The sequence below is a fragment of the Misgurnus anguillicaudatus genome, chromosome 13 (genome assembly GCF_027580225.2).
Source record: "Misgurnus anguillicaudatus chromosome 13, ASM2758022v2, whole genome shotgun sequence".
In the NCBI taxonomy this organism is placed as follows: domain Eukaryota; kingdom Metazoa; phylum Chordata; class Actinopteri; order Cypriniformes; family Cobitidae; genus Misgurnus; species Misgurnus anguillicaudatus.
Window position 1 is genome coordinate 16865175 of NC_073349.2, and position 17016 is coordinate 16882190.

The 17016-nt window shown below is 38.4% G+C and overlaps 1 protein-coding gene across 17 annotated transcripts in view; it reads left to right on the top strand.

Annotated features, from left to right (window-relative positions):
- The window catches only part of rap1gapa (RAP1 GTPase activating protein a), a 112390-nt gene that overhangs the window by 45776 nt on the left and 49598 nt on the right, over nt 1-17016 (top strand). For 15 of the 17 annotated variants that reach the window (XM_073875225.1, XM_073875211.1, XM_073875209.1 and 12 more), the window contains exon 2: nt 479-514. The exons of the other annotated variants lie outside the window; for them this stretch is intronic. Coding sequence is in view for 14 of the 15 variants with exons in the window: in XM_073875211.1 (XP_073731312.1) it covers nt 479-514 (36 nt within the window). In the remaining variant the exon portion in view is untranslated. The remainder of the gene's footprint in view (nt 1-478; nt 515-17016) is intronic. 17 annotated transcript variants of the gene reach the window in all.

The following is a 17016-nucleotide window of genomic DNA, read 5'->3' on the forward strand; positions in this document are numbered from 1 at the left end:
CCCCAAAGGGACTAATTAAGTGATTTTTTACGCCTCTTTAGAACGACCGGATCAAGCTCAGTTTTTTTTATATGAATCTTGACAGATAATCTGGAAGAGTCACAAAATCTCATTCCACTGAGATGAAGGGAACCATGTTTTTAAACTAAAGAAAAGTGGCTTGGGGGTAGAATTGACCCCAAGGGTCTTATTAGGGTTGATAACTGTAGACTTCTGAATGGAGGAGCTGACAATATATATTTTTTACTTTTCTAGCCACAGTCTGTAAACTGGGTTATTTTCCAGTTTAACCAAAATGCTAGATTATTTTAACCCATTGTTTGGTCAAAATATAAACATAATTTAAACCTCTGTGTTAATTTAACCCATTAGCTGTGTTTGTCATTTTGACCCAACGAGTGTAATTAGTTATTTACAGTAGACCTAGTATAAACGCGTACAAGGTATTGTCTAACTGAAATTGTATTTGTCTTTTCAGAGTTGACAAGACATTCTCCAGAGCCAGAAGTTTGTGGTAAGTCGAGTCCTTTTCATTTTATTAAGCCACAGCCTGAAACCAGCAGTTCCAGAAACCACATGCAAGCTTTTGTACAGTTTTGCTGCAGGCCATCAGTCAATTTTCTGTCTGCTGTCTGAAAGCAAACAATTCAAAGCCACTTGAGTGTTGTAACAGCTTTATTTCTTACTAGTACTATTTAGATTTAATATTATGACTTTTGACTATAATTAAAAGGTATTTAATGCAAAATATTATGCAAAATTCACTTTTACAAGGTGTTTGGATGTAAATGTGTGTTGGCGATAAACCGGTAGACATGATTAACCGGTAGAGATTTTGGACTAACGTCTCTATCGAGGTTACGCGTCAGGCTCCTGTGTGTGTGGTCGCGAAAACGTAACGTTTGTACACGTATTCAAGCACCGCAGTTTTAAAACAAGTTATTTTAAGCCAGTGAAACACAAACAGATATATATGCGTGCGCTCTTTCTGTGTGTGAGGAGCGAGCAAGTCGTGCAACCGCTGCTCTTTCTGTCTGTGAGGAGTACGTAAGTCGCGCAACCACTGCTCATTAAGCTCGTAAGCATTTTTTCCACTTTATTGGCCTTAAATACATGCGTTTTGTTTGTTTGTATCTTCTTTTTATGCTTGTATAAGTTTTTTGTGAGAATTATGAACATTTCTGTGGTGTGCTTATGGCATTCTGAAAAGTTTTGATGTTTTTAACTCAATGCCGTTCGGACGTGCCTGGAAAAACGCGCATGTCGCTTCCATTATGAGCGCACATACTGCGCGCCTACATTTAAAAAAACGAACTTGAGTGTGCAAAAGACCCAATATGTGAATGGCCCCTAAGCATATGTTGACTTTATTTACAGGGCTCCAGACTAACTTTTTTCACTAGGAGCACAGTGGCCCCCAACTGAAAATTTTAGGGGCGCAACCAGAAAATTTAGGGGCACACGCCGTAAACCAACATGCTAACCAAATATTCACATTTCTACTAATTTCCACTGTATAACTTATAAATACTTTAATGATAGATGCAGAAAGTACGTGTTGTTTCAAATTCAGTGTCATATCACCAAAAAAAGGTAAAATTTACTGGTTGCACATGTGCAACTGGATGTAAAATTCAGTGGCACACGCTCAAATTTTGGTGGCAAAATGCAGTCTGGAGCCCTGATTTACATTTGAAGAGTTTTGTTGCAAAACGAGATAACCACCGGTTTTTTTTTTTTTTTTGTTCAGAAATCTCGTTTTTTTGGTTGTGCATTCCAATTAATTTCAATTCAACTGCAGTTGGTTTGTTTTGATTTAAACCTTCATCACTTAAAAAATACAGCTAAGTAGCACCGTAAAACAAAATAATAACATGATAACAAAATAATAAACATGTTTTGACAAAAATGTTAAAAAATGGATTTATCTCGTTTTGCAACGAAACTCTTCATTTACAGTATGAATAAGACACTATCCAAATAACTTAGAATGCATTCAATGTGCATATAATGCATAGCATGCATTCAATTTTGCGTTTTGCTGGGAATCAATCTCTCTTCCCATGCACACATAGTGCTCTACCAACTCAGCAATTGAAACATCCTATCAGGGGTAGTTTAACCAATAGTAATAACCTGTTTGTTATTGTTGCTTTTTGCTGTTCCATTTGTGATGGCACTAGTGATGCAAAAATCACATTAACCAATGACAATGTTGTATATTCTTTATTATCTTGTTGGTCTGAACTGTTTATCCCAATGCGTTGAGATGCGTTGTTATGTTTGACAAATCCACACAGAGAAAGATCATGCACACAGAGGGTTTAGATCGGACAGTGGTTTTGGGATGAAAAGTCCAAAGCGTAGAGGACACGTTGCCTGGGTGACGGCTTGGAGCTCTGCTGCAGTGTTGGCAGGACAGAGTGTCTGAGACACACAAGCAACACTTTCACTTCTGTGTTTGTCTGACTAAAAGTGTTTGTGTTCATGCTGGCAAGCAGTGTGTAGGTCTTTTTAGGATACTGGGTGCAGATGGACAGCAGCCTTTCCAGCCCTGAAGGTCATGCCTGATGAACCTTCTCATGGGATAAACCAGACTCTGCCTGGCTTCTGTACAGTCTGTTCCTCCATTCGGCTTCTTTCTGTAACCTCAGGACCAGCCGGCATCAATCTCTGCCTCTCTCAACAACCAGCCTACATGCAAAGAAAGGGACACACTGCATCTGACCTCTATTCTTTTTCTTATGGCTGGCAGCATGGACCGTGTTTAAGGAGAGGGCTGCCTTTTTGATTAATGGGATTGACGTGTGATGGAGTTTGCTGCATTTAAATGCATACATCAGTGGCTTTATGATAGGGAGACTGATAGGGAGTATAATGCTGGAGTTGCAGTTTCTTTATATATATATTTTCAGCTTGTGTGTAGCTTGTGCAGGATATAAAACATACCGTGGCATCAGGTTGAAGTTAGTGAAGTAGAAAGTGATAGAGGCTTCATTCTTCTTCAGTGTACTATAATAGTAATTTAGGATTATACTGGAAAAAGGTGTCTATTCCTATTCAAACTAATGGTAATATAGTGGTCATTACAGCAGAAAAATTCAGATGAATACACTGTGCCTATTGTAGAAAATATCTTAGTAAAAATCCTCTATTTTGCATATCAATCTAATCTAAGGCATCTAATATAGGATTTAGGGAGCATGGGCTTCATAACTTTCAATAAAAATGCTACTTTACTGCTGTAGCTACTGTAACATGTAATAGGTGTAACATAATGCTACGTTTACACGGAAATGATCTGAAATGAAAACGCAAAAGAGGCATTGCGTTATCACTTTATTTTACGCATTTATACGAGCATTTTGAGGAGGAAATCTGCGTGCATATGACGCAAAAGTGTGTGATATTCGATGTAGTATGCACTCCAGGCGGCTAGGTGGCAATGTGAAGCACTGACACACAACGCCACCAAGTCCGCGTGGCTGCGTACTACCCTCTTCCTTGTTCTCCGAGATCTCGTAACGTCTGGTTTGCCTCCGACGAATTAGCCCGTAAACAATATGATAGAGGTAATTAATGCGCATTTTCTGTTATCAGAAATACTAGCTGTGAATATTTCGTACAACTGCTGGAAAGACTCACAGCTGCTATGGCAACTTGAAGGTTCGACGTATGAAAATAATCCGACATGTTTGTTGTTATTTTCCTGAACTGGCGAATGCCTGTGACGTAAACGTGTATGCAACGAAGGCGGACTTTTGTGTTTTACCCTTTAGACGGAAATGCAAGGGTAGATCGTTTTTAAGATTTCCACTCTGGAGGGTGGTTTCACTTTTTTGCGTTTTTAAGCCCCAAAAACACCGTCACCGTGTAAACGAAAGGCACATCCAATAAAATATTTTTAAGTTTTCACCCTCGAGCATTCCCTTGTAAACAGGCCCTAAGATGTATGATACAAATATGCTTGGTGACCTAAATATTGCTTAATCTTAAATATTTTATACTTAAATAAATGTTCCCTAGCTGTCACTGCGGCAGTACCTTTTCAAAGAGTACACCTTTGCACCTGAAGAGTTCATATTAGTGCCTTAGAGGTACATTTTGGTACCAAATGTATACCAAATTGTACATGTTGTGACATTTCTAAAGGGTACCGCACAAGTAAAGACTAAATGCCATTTTCTGACAATTTTTCCGACAGTGTAGCTCTATCTAAATGAATTCAATAGCTGTGAATCTTTTGTACTGTAACTCTGTACCTCCCCCTCACAACAGCATCACCAGACGAGCGCTATATCCGGAAACACTTAGATGACAACGCAGCACTCATATTACAGGCTGCTGGACCTAAACTATATCTAACGCTATCTCAGGTCATCTAAACCCATTCAGGGTCGAAAGAGACTCACCTTTCATCCTTTAGCGGAAATTGTACACACTCGGTATACTTTTCCCATTAGCTACACGGTTTCATCAATCTCAGAATGACCCGAGGCTACGAGGAGGCACCTGTGACATTTTGTGGAGACGTTTTAAAAGCACGTCTTCCTGTTACCCTTTATTTGTTCAGTAACATCAAAGAGACATGCATGGCTTTGATAAAAGACCTGTGAAAGTGAAAAAATGTGACATGTCAGTGCGTCCAGGAGTGAGAACGGTTGTTCATTTTACTTGGCTTTCATCGCAGCACGCAGGTGTCGCAATGAGTGAAGACAGACTCCTCAGACTTGAGCTTTTAAGTCAAAGGGTGTCATCCTCGGGAATTATGCTGCAAGCTTATTCTGTTTCAGTTTATATAACTGAGATCATCAGTGAGCCAAGTTTCAGTTTTTTTGGTGTTCATAAACTAGACAGTGATATACGGGGACTCTTTTAAAGATGATACAGTGAGCTATTAAGGGGCCACATGGTGTCCCAGATAGCCTTTTTAGTTAACAGGTTGTGTCTGACAAGATTGAAAAAGATGTCCACTGGTGCACACAACCACACACGACCAAATACTCATTTAACTTCAGAGTTTGCTCTAGTAAAGTGTAAAGCTGTGACTTTGTCGATGCGTGTCACCCGTCTCTTTCAATTAGGTTTTTAGGAGGCGTTCCTAATTCCGGTCACCCTAGAAACAAATATAATCAAATGAACAACCATCCACTGCAGTAACTGATGAGAAATATTTGACGTGAACTCCACTGCTTCACTCATATTGGTAGTAGCTCCCAAAAGTTGCATAAAGTAGACCCCAAAGTAAACGATTACGCTAGTTATTGTCTCCAACGTAAATCTCTTTTCTGGGACTACAACAGAACACACGGATTGTAGGAAACAGTTTACTTTCTGGGATTGGTAATGTAGACAAGACCGACATTATCATAATTTCTCCCGCTTCGGACTCACAGCCTGCAAGTTACCTCCTGTCAGCAACCGAATCTTTTAAACATGATAAGGAGCGTCACATTTCCGGCTTACGTCGGGCCAATCACAACGTACAGATTAGCTGGCCAATCAGTGACACATAGCTTTTCAAATCCGTGCGTTTCCAGAAGAGAGTAAAATCTGGAGCTACAAAAATGTCCGGTATGTGGAAAAGAATGTTTTTTTAACCATAAACCATGTGAAAACATTGTATTATACCAAATACAAAATAAAAATTTTTTAGCGGTGAAATACCATATTTTTCGGTCTATAAGCCGTGTTTTTTTTTATAATTGGCTGGTGCTGCGTCTTATAGTCAGGTGTGCTTTGTAAGTCAGTATGAATTAATTTTGACATTTATAAGGAAAGAGACAACATTACCGTCTACAGCCACGAGTATGCAAACTTCACGCTAGTTGGCTTGTTCGGTTACAGCCTATTCAACCTTCCATGTAAGTTCTGTATGCTATGGTTTATCGTTTAAATAACTGATAATTTTACTTTAATGTACAGACATCTATTCAGCCTGCTGTTCTGTCTGCTATTGTTTAGTTGAATCCAGATTAAATTTCTGTTCTTCGGCTTGGATTTTGTGAAATTATTTTCTACATAAACGCGACGTATAGTCCACTGTGACTTATATATGTTATTTCGTCTTAATGACGCATTTTTGAATAATTCGGCTTATACTCTGGTGCAGCTTATAGTCCGGAAAGTACGGTAGGTGCTCTTTAAAGGTAGTTGTTATCACGCTGATATATGTTCAATTGTTCATTTTTGTGATGAGTTTCATTTTAGCCAGTAATTTGATGTTATAGAAAGGGGAGCGTGTCGTTATGATTGGCGTGGTTGAATTGGGCAGGCGAGTGTTCGGGCGTAAGTTTGATACCGCGGCTCCGTCTCTGGCTCCACGGATGATTCTGCGCATGTCCTGGCTCCAAACTGACATTTTTACGTAACGTGGCAGCACCCATGGTCGGACATTTTTGGCTTCAGTCCATCATTTTTTACAGTCTATGGGGTAAATGAGTCCTGTGTACTTTTTAGCTTTGGAATGTAATGGATGAGGAGGTGTTGTAGATTTCTTTGGTTAGTTGACAAAATGTGAAATATTAAATGTGTATTTTGCTCTGCCGAAGATATATTGGGAGCTGTTAGGCTCCAAAAATTGGAATCAGAAAATATGGTTACTTTTCTTTTACTTCATTTGAAAGCCCCATTATTATTGAGGGGTTGGGGGGGGGGGTTCTGTTATTTTGACTCTTTGTGTTTCAAATAAAAAATCATTCAGGTAAACGTGGATATTTAGAAAATATTTTTGTGCAAACTGAATTCCCAGAAAGTCCCAAATTCCTGTAAATTAGCAAAAACATGTGATTATTTTTCTGCGATGAAAGTCATATTGACACCTGCTGTTTTATATTTGTTTTTTTCCATGTATGTAAATGACTGTACAAGAAAAATTTGTTCTAGTTAATCCTGACTGGTAAAATAATGTTTTTGTATTGTGAGATTTCAATAGATTACTATTTTGAAAACATAGTCTTATTGAATCAGAGTCTTGCTTGTCACATTGGTGCTATATTTAGTCAAGACAGTTGCATGTAGAAGACACACAGAGACAGTCTGGACTGATGAAGTATGACAGCTCTCTCCTCCGTTCTCCTTGAAACGAACACAAACAAACACACACATACAGATCTACCATAACACATTGATGCAAAACCAAGAACGATGTATGTTGTCCATGCATGCTTTAAAAAATCACATATTCCAGAGCTCTCGTCAAATTGTTTGCATGTTTATTCCAAATCTTTACTTTAAATAATTACAATTTATACATAATGAATTTTCATCAGGTTGGCAAAGACACAACAGGTACCAAATATAAGATGCCCTAATATAATAATTATTTATAGTATGTTAATTAACTGCAGTACAAATTTGCATAGCATTTACAAACACAGTGATGATGTTCATATAGCGAGGGAGGCAAAGATTAAAACATTTTTGCCTGTAAAAAAAAGTGAATTTAAGAGGTGTTTGATGCCTAAAGCTTATGGGGGTGAATGGTTGATGTAGAGCAGTAATAGTCAAAGCACAGAATTACATACTCCCACAGGTCATAAAATTGTGATTGTGAAGTATTGTTGCAGTTTCAGACGGCGGATTAATAGAGTCCCAGTGTTTTATCGTACAATTATTTTGTTAAAAAAGATCCAGAACTGAAATTTATGGAAAGCATTAGCGGAAAGCCACAGCGTTTCTTCAACTTCCTCCCACACTGGTAAAAGGCCCAAAATGTACCCGTCTAAATCTTTTGTGCTGCAATAATTTGATAAGGTGATATTATGCAAAATCTAAAAGATTTGGTAAAAGTCTAGAGAAATACTTTTCCTCTTGTATGAGAGAGCGAAATCTGAAAGTGCAGAGAAGAATGTGTGTAGAAAATATCATGAGCTCAGTATACGGTACAGTACTGAAAACACAACAGAGGTCAATGTAAAGTCCCACCATGATAAGAACAATTGTGTGTATTGGGTCCATTGAGGTGGTGTGACATGTGACATTTTTTTTAGGATCTAGGTTAGTCCATGTTAATATAATCAAAAGTCAATGAATATGCATGCAAAAGTGTGACTCTCTCATTGTTTTTAATGTAAATTATTCTTATATAAATACGTATTTTTGGTTCAACATCCCTTTTTGCTGCATGCTCAGTGCAACCCCTTTCTGAATTCAACACAAAACTCCCTCTGAGCTCTTTTTAGTGAATATTTTAAAGTCATGTGGAATCATAAATGAAGAAACACAGTAGGTTCACCTTGATACCATAACACTCGGGCATGCCGTGCTTCGTCAACACATTCAGCGATGACCAAGTTCTCCCCCCAAACATGGGTTTTTCATTCAAATACCTCCAGGGCCAGAGGCACCATGGTGTTTTCTGATGGGAGAGACATGGAGAGATGAGATGCATGTGAGATGAATGCACCACACATCAAAGCTCAGTCCAAGCTTAGTTGTGGAGGCTTTGGCAGAGACACAGCCGGTTCTCTCATTTGACCCATTACAGACTCAGTAGGACAGCAGCTAGAGGAGAACATTATCTGTGCCCACGGAGAGAAGCCAGTGTTCTGGTACATGTTAAGAGGATGAATTTATCTGAACTCTAGATGCTGATTGTAATTGTACTAAAATGAATGGCATGGCACAATGGAAAGTACTTTTTGTGGGCACAAAAAGATGACAGCATTTATGCATTAATAGATTCTTGTCCTAAAAAGGAGCCACTTATTGTGATACACTTATTCTGTTGAGTCTTTCTTAAAGGTTCAGCAAGCAGGATAATCCTTACAAGTCAGATATCAATGAAATAATTGTCCTGAAATTTCATACTGTACCTGCCCCCATGAGAGCTGTATAGGCAAAACATTTCAGGGAAAGGAGGTGCACTGGATTGGCCAATCAGAAAACACTCTGCCTTTTATATGTTTGGGTTTGCTGATATTGGCTTCATCTGACTTTTTGGAAAGAGGGCATGTAGCCAAAGAAGAATCGAATGATACAGTATGTATGCAGATTTTAAATGTGTATACCTAAAGGATTATTAGGAACACCATACTAATACTGTGTTTGACCCCCTTTCGCCTTCAGAACTGCCTTAATTCTACGTGGCATTGATTCAACAAGGTGCTGAAAGCATTCTTTCGAAATGTTGGCCCATATTGATAGGATAGCATCTTGCAGTTGATTGAGATTTGTGGGATGCACATCCAGGGCACGAAGCTCCCGTTCCACCACATCCCAAAGATGCTCTATTGGGTTGAGATCTGGTGATTGTGGGGGCCATTTTAGTACAGTGAACTCATTTTAATGTTCTAGAAACCAATTTGAAATGATCCCAGCTTTGTGATATGGTGCATTATTCTGCTGGAAGTAGCCATCAGAGGATGGGTACATGGTGGTCATAAAGGCATGGACATGGTCAGAAACAATGCTCAGGTAGGCCGTGGCATTTAAACGATGCCCAATTGGCACTAAGGGGCCTAAAGTGTGCCAAGAAAACATCCCCCACACCATTACACCACCACCAGCAGCCTGCGCAGTGGTAACAAGGCATGATGGATCCATGTTCTCATTCTGTTTACACCTAATTCTGACTCTACCATCTGAATGTCTCAACAGAAATCGAGACTCATCAGACCAGGCAACATTTTTCCAGTATTCAACTGTCCAATTTTGGTGAGCTCGTGCAAATTGTAGCCTCTTTTTTTGTAGTGGAGATGAGTGGTACCCGGTGGGGTCTTCTGCTGTTATAGCCCATCCGCCTCAAGGTTGTGCGTGTTGTGGATTCACAAATGCTTTGCTGCATACCTCGGTTGTAACAAGTGGTTATTTCGGTCAAAGTTGCTCTTCTATCAGCTTGAATCAGTCGGTCCATTCTCCTCTGACCTCTAGCATCAACAAGGCATTTTCGCCCACAGGACTGCCGCATACTGGATCCTTTTCACACCATTCTTTGTAAACGCTAGAAATGGTTGTGCGTGAAAATCCCAGTAACTGAGCAGATTGTGAAATACTTAGACTGTCCCGTCTGGCACCAACAACCATGCTACGCTCAAAATTGCTTAAATCACCTTTCTCTACCATTCTGACATTCAGTTTGGAGTTTAGATAATTGCATTAATCCTTTAGGTGAGTGTATATGAGGAGCTCAGATGCAAAATCCGCATGAGACAATGATATTAACCAAATGGCACGCAACTTTCGCTTCATATCCGCTTTCAGGGCAGTCAGAAGTAACGATTTGTGGGCAGAGTCTGATAAAAATATGCTCAGAAGAAAACATGTCAGATGCACTTAAAGGGTTTTGTATATGCATACACACATACTAAAATGTGTATACATATTAAAATATATTTCCATTTATCCAGGCCTAGTCAATGTATGTGCAGGAGTTCACAAGTTCTTTTTTTTTCAAAACAACACATTTTTAATAGTGTTTAGTCCTTTAGTCATTATTTGAATGGTTAAGACCATCTTGCTTCATTTGTGTGAATTGGCTTGAAGCAGTGCTGAAGATCAATGAGATGAAAGGCAGAAGCTAAACAAAAGTCTGCATAAATGTATTTTTATAAGTCTTTCTGCAGATGTTCCCTAGTGGATCGAAGCTGAAACGGTTAAGCAAGCAGATGGATCTTGAATGTGTGTATTGATGTCTCCATGCATGTTGATTTGGGGCAATTAACAGCATACACTGATATGTACTAGCTGCTTTGTTAAAGGAAAATCAATATTTACAGATAATGAAGTGCATTGGCTGGTTGCACCTGCTCATTTCGTGGGTGGGGTTTAATATTAATAGCTCTCCACCTCCCACAAGATGTTTGCATGTTGATTGGAACTTCAATCCCTGTGTATTTTTCGGTCACTCAGCGTCAAACCTGAAGTTACATCAGTCTGCCCCTGAGAATATGAGAACATGAGTGCGTCATGTGATGCACTTGTCATCCTGCTCTTCTACAACAAATATGCATTAGAGCACAGCGTGAGATTTGATACTATGATTATGTTATGACTATTAAAACCTGTCGTTGGACTTACCTAACAGCTACTCTAGATTATGCAAATTGTATAGAGGTAAGTGCGTTATAGGTGTGCGGATATTTTGGTGCTTAACACCCACACAGGAGATCAGATTAGTGGCTTGGTTGTGATGCTGTTGTGTTTTGCCTCATGGTGCTAATCTGAGTAGGTTTATTTTTTATTTTTGCAAATGCACAAGGGAAATGTGGAGTTGTTAAAAAATGTTAAAAAATGTATTAAATGTAATCAACTTGGTTATGCAAGTCGATTCAACCTACTACAGTATTTTAAGTTTTGAGTAATGATGAGTTGACATAACTTGCAAAAACAAGTAGAAGAAATATTTAACTTAATTTGTTAGGTAACACAAAAACATGATAATGTGATATAATTTTACAGTGTAGCAATAAGGAATAAGGATTATCTGATGATTTAATATACAGTATAGGAGTCAGCAAAGTCCAAGACTGGATATAGGCTAACAAAAAATGTGACCCATTCTGGCAAAATGAGTCGGAATGTGCACCATCTAATTTTGAGTTACAGCAAAAAAAAGTATAAATGTACATTTTTATAGAGTTGCATTTTTTCATAAAAATAAGTACATTAAGCCATCGTCTCGCGATCTCAATGCTCTAAATAGTCATTAAACATCTAAAATGAACTTTATTTGTATGTTTTCTGAGAGGTTTACCATCCTAAATGCCTAAATATAATACAAAGATGCGTCTCCATCCACATGTACGTCTGACATTTTGGTTCTGGTTTTAAGGAATTAGAAAATAAAGTGCAGGACTTGATTGATGTTAAAAGAGTTATTAGATGAAAACGATCTTCCTCACATATATATATATATAGATAGATAGATATAGATAGATAGATAGATAGATATAGATAGATATAGATAGATAGATATAGATAGATAGATATAGATAGATAGATATAGATAGATAGATAGATATAGATAGATAGATATAGATATAGAAATTAAAGGTAGGGTATCTAATTTTGAAAAATGCAAACGGTAGCCGACTAGAAATGAAATTACAATCCCACCCTCCATTCAAATCGCCATTCAGCCTCTTTCAAAACACATGAACACGCACAGATCAGACATCCACATATAGGGCCCTATTTTAATGATCTGAAACGCAAGTGCGAAGCGCAAAGCGCAAGTGGCTTTGTGGGCGGATCTTGGGCGCTGTTGCTATTTTCACGGCAGGAGAAATAACTCTTGCGCCAGGCGCAAATCAATAAGGGGTTGGTCTGAAGTAGGTTCATTATTCATAGGTGTGGTTTGGGCGTAACGTCAAATAAACCAATCAGAACGCTATCCAACATTCCCTTTAAACGCAAGGGTGCAAGTTCAATGGCGGGTTGCTATTATCATGACGGATTTACCGGGCGCACGCCAGGAGCGGTTAACAGCTGAGGAGACCCACGTTCTTGTAAGAGCAGTCAAAGACAGAGAAGTTGTTTTGTATGAGGATGGGAGAAACCCACCCGACGGTTAAACAGGCGTGAGAGGAAATAGCCGCAATTGTCTCATCAGCTGCGCCAAGCACTACAATGATGTCAGGAGACGGGGGGGATCCCGAGCTTGCCAGCATAAATCGGGCACGCGGGGCACACAGGAGGACATCGCTGGGTCCACCCTCACCGCTGAAAGGGTTTGGGGGCTTTGAAATCGGACCCAAGAAACGCAAGCAAGGTCCAACCCCAAAGTACACTTATAAATCAAGTTCATATACATTTAGGTTTCTTACGAAAACATTTTAATTATTATTTACATAAAATAAACGTAATACAGCCACACAACAAACTTATGAAAATATTTTAATCGTTATTTGCATGATAATTGTTTAACTCTACCACACAAAATAAATAAAAACTATCACCACAATGCTCACCACAATGATTTCCCTTATCTCATGTGTTAATATTTTTTATTGTAACAATTTATGATTTAATGATTTCCCTTATCTTATATTTTTTATTGTAACAATTTATGATTTGCAAAAATAACTGTTGCATCTGTGTAGATTAGATAAGCAATGCGCGTTGTGCACGCTATACATTATGGTCAAGCATGCGCCCTTAAAATAGCATAATGAACCACGCGCAACGCGCCACTGACTTTAGACTAATTTTTTTTGGTTAGTAGCGCAATTGTTTTTTGAAACTGCAAAATAGCATCAGGGATGGTTTGCGCCGGAGCACGCCTCCTTTTTTGCGCTGAACCGCCCAGGGAGCGCAAGTTCATTCCCTAGTTTGCCGACGTGCGTCTGTGGAGGGAAAAACCCGCTGTGCGCCGGTGCAAAATACAAAATGATACATGCGTCACTGACAAAGTCAATTGCGCTGGGTGCAAGATAGGGCCCCTTGTGTCTTATTCACCAGTGAGAAAACTTTGTAATACAAAGTGAAAAACATTACCAAACATAATGTTACCAACATAAACAACTGTTTTACATCAGAATTAGTTAAAGCACACTTTCAGTTGTGTAGACGTAGTAACTCGTTACGCTAATCCGTTAACAAACACAAATTTCATAAGCAACACAATGTTTCATCAAAGTAGAATATCTGAATCCATCTCAATACAAACATATCGCGTACCTACCTTACCAAAATAAACAGTGCACCTACCCTTTCAGACCCTTTGCAGCTGTTTGCATCTCGTGGTAAAGCAGTAAAGTTACCGATGTTAATTTGAGTTTTTGCTCTTTGCTGATCCAGGCAATTTTGCTGTTGTTGTTTAAAAGATATCTTTCATTTTGTGCCTTGTCAATTCAGCAGAAAAGTTTGCCATTCTCCCTGTTTACAGATGGGAGGTGAGCGCACATGAACTCGCCCATGACGTATGGTGTCTGCGTCAAATCAGATACCCTGCCTCTAACATTTTTTAAAATTTGCTCATTCTGACTCATTTTGCCAGCAACAGTCAAAAATAGTTATTTTTAGCAACATATTTTAGAGGTTTTTTTTTACAAAATATATGTACAGTAAAGATTATGTAACTTTGTGGTCCATTAAAACCATAACAGTGTATTGAAGCAAATACACCTTGGTGCAAGTTAGAGAGAAAAGCTTGACGAATATGGAGTATTACGACTGCATGCTTCAAAAATGTGACGAATTACTGATTGTTTTTTATTTTCAGCTTCTTATAAATGCAGAATCGTATGCATAGCGTTACCTTGGTGACATGACATCTTACATTTCGAATTACATAATGTTTAATTTCACAGAAACCACGTTTGCAAAGCACAAGATGTACTGCACTTTCATTTCTCAGAGGTTGTTCTGTAATAGCGCAGGAGACCTAATAAAATTCATAATGCACAATGTTTGAGTTCATTTTGAATCTCTGATGTTTGCAGACTTTGTTGTCTTGGCAAATCTGAGGACTGTTTTTGAGACATTGTTAACATCATCTTGAATTGCTAAAGGAGACAAGTGAGATTAGTGGAGTCTCCTTCCCAGTACACTAAAACAGTGTATCAATTTGCTTAAAACATCTTACGAATCTTATTCCAAGTGGCATTTCCGTCAGTTGGCCGAAAATTCTCAAATTGGCCTGGGGCTTTTATTGTAAGGCCTGTATGTGTAGGATGGGAGCAAAAGTAAGGAAATGGGAAGATAGAGAGACTTCATCAAACTCCTTAAAGATTTTCCTCTGTGCTTGCGTTAGACTTGTCACATTATTATTCATATATTCTAAAACATTTTGGATTATCATTTGAATAGATTAATGTTCTGGAAAGTATGCTGGCGCGTACCTCGGGAGAAAAAGTTTAAGCCTTTCCTCCTCAGTCAAAAATGCACAAATGTATTGAGTAATGATGCTCTCAAAGTCAAATGCATGCATATCTGTCAACCCTCCCATTTTTGCCGAGATAGTCCCGTATTTTATTATTCTTTCCCGCCATCATCGTTTTTAAATAATTTCCTGTATTTCACTATCTATAAAAAATCCCACTTGCGGTATTTGACATTTGCTACATTCACCTCCGGGAAAGCAGAGTAGGCGGCATTATATATGTAACATATCACTCAAAGACACCCACCAATGAAACAAAAAGAAGAAACATTTCCCGTGGATAGTTGGAGGATGACGAGTCGTGTGCAAAGCTACAACCGCCACACGCATTTAGCGCGCACAGCCGCCCACGTTTGGATGTGCTGGTTAATGCGTTTGGTTGGGTGTGCATTTTTTTGTAACTTTGCTTGTAGGGAAACACTGCTTTAATATTTAACTCAGAAGGTTTTAAGGAATGCAACATCTGCAACTTATGTGTTTAACAAGTCACTTGCAGATGCAAGAGAGCCATACAAACACTAATACAAGGTATACACTGCAAAATTTTTGTCTTGTTTTCAGTAAAAAAATATCTAAAAATTCTTAATTTAAGATGCTTTTTCTTGATGAGCAATACGACTAGGGCTGCACGATTTGGGTAATTTTTCCCATTGTGGTTTTTGATGTTAATATTGCGATGTGCGATTGCGATTATACTAAATGGTATCATGAGTCAACTTGATGGGTTTTAAGGAAAATCCACACACAGTTTAGCTAAAATGTGTATTTGTAAAACTAGAAATGTTTTTGTGTTGCCACGTGATGTAGCAACTGCTCAGTGTCAGTAATCCTAAATCCAAAATACCGCCATACAACAGACACAGAGTTTTTTTTAGCTACCAGATCACTGTCAACCTCCTCTGCATCCATCTTCGCTCTAAGTGACGACGCACACCACACATGTGCATGCCACACGTGCACTGCCTTTTTTGTTAGTTTTTCTTTCTTTTACTGTTATCAGAAAGTTTGCGTTAACAAGTCCACATATTTATTTATTTAATATAATTGCAACATTTTGCTGTCATATAATCGCACAGGCTGACATTGCGATTGCGATGCGATTAATTGTGCAGCACTAAATACGACCCAAGAAAATAAGTCTAGTTTTAGACCAAAAATATCAAATTTAAGTGATTTGGTGCATAAAACAAGCAAAAAAATCTACCAATGGGGTAAGCAAAAAATCTTGAAAATTCTTCTTAAACACTAAATTCAAGAAAAATTCTGGAAAAGTTTGCTTACCCAATTTGGCAGAAAACCGACTTATTTTCTTGGGTCATTTTGCTCATCAATAAAAAGCATCTTAATTTAAGAATGTTTAGATATTTTACTAAAAACAAAACAAAAATACTAAGATTTTTTTCTTGAAAATCATTTTTTGCAGTGTATACTGAATTTGTTATTAAAACAAGAAAAAAAATCTGCCAATGGGTTATGAAAATGTTACATATTTTTTTCTTGAATTAAGTGTTGAATTTCAAGGTTTTTTTTCTTACCCCATTGGCATTTTTTTAAGCACAAATTCACTTAAATTTACAATGTTTTGTCTAAAAACTAGAATTATTTTCTCAGGTCATTTTGCTCATCAAGAAAATATCCTGATTAAAATTTGTTAGATAGTTGTACTGAAAACAAGACAACAATAAGTAAAGCCCGCAATATGCTGCACAATTATTGGCTGTCCCAGACGAAAGATTGCCATCGTGAAACAATTGTCGTGATTTTTGTGATCGCGGCTCTTCATCGGTGGTCCTATGTCGTACCATGAGAAATGTTCAGAGATGGCCGGTTTTCCGGTCTTTCGTCCAAAGATAGCCTACGATAGTTTTCTGGCAGTGTCAGATATTCAGCATGATCATCGCACAGTGTGTTTGCTGCTACGGCCTCCATACTGGTATTTATTTACCACTAGTGCATACTGGTGACTCAGCCGCCGAAGCTTCCGTGTCATCATCGTACATCGTACTTATAGGACTGCAAAAATCCTGCAGTGTATTCTGGGCTTAAGAAAGTCATTTTTTGCAATGTACCCATACATTCCCTTGCATAGAAATGAAAGGGGGTGGGGGTTGTTAGGGTTTGGTAAATTTCCCTTATTTTCAAATCCCAATGTTGACGGGTATGGTCTGATACTTCGTTCAAAAGCACCTAAA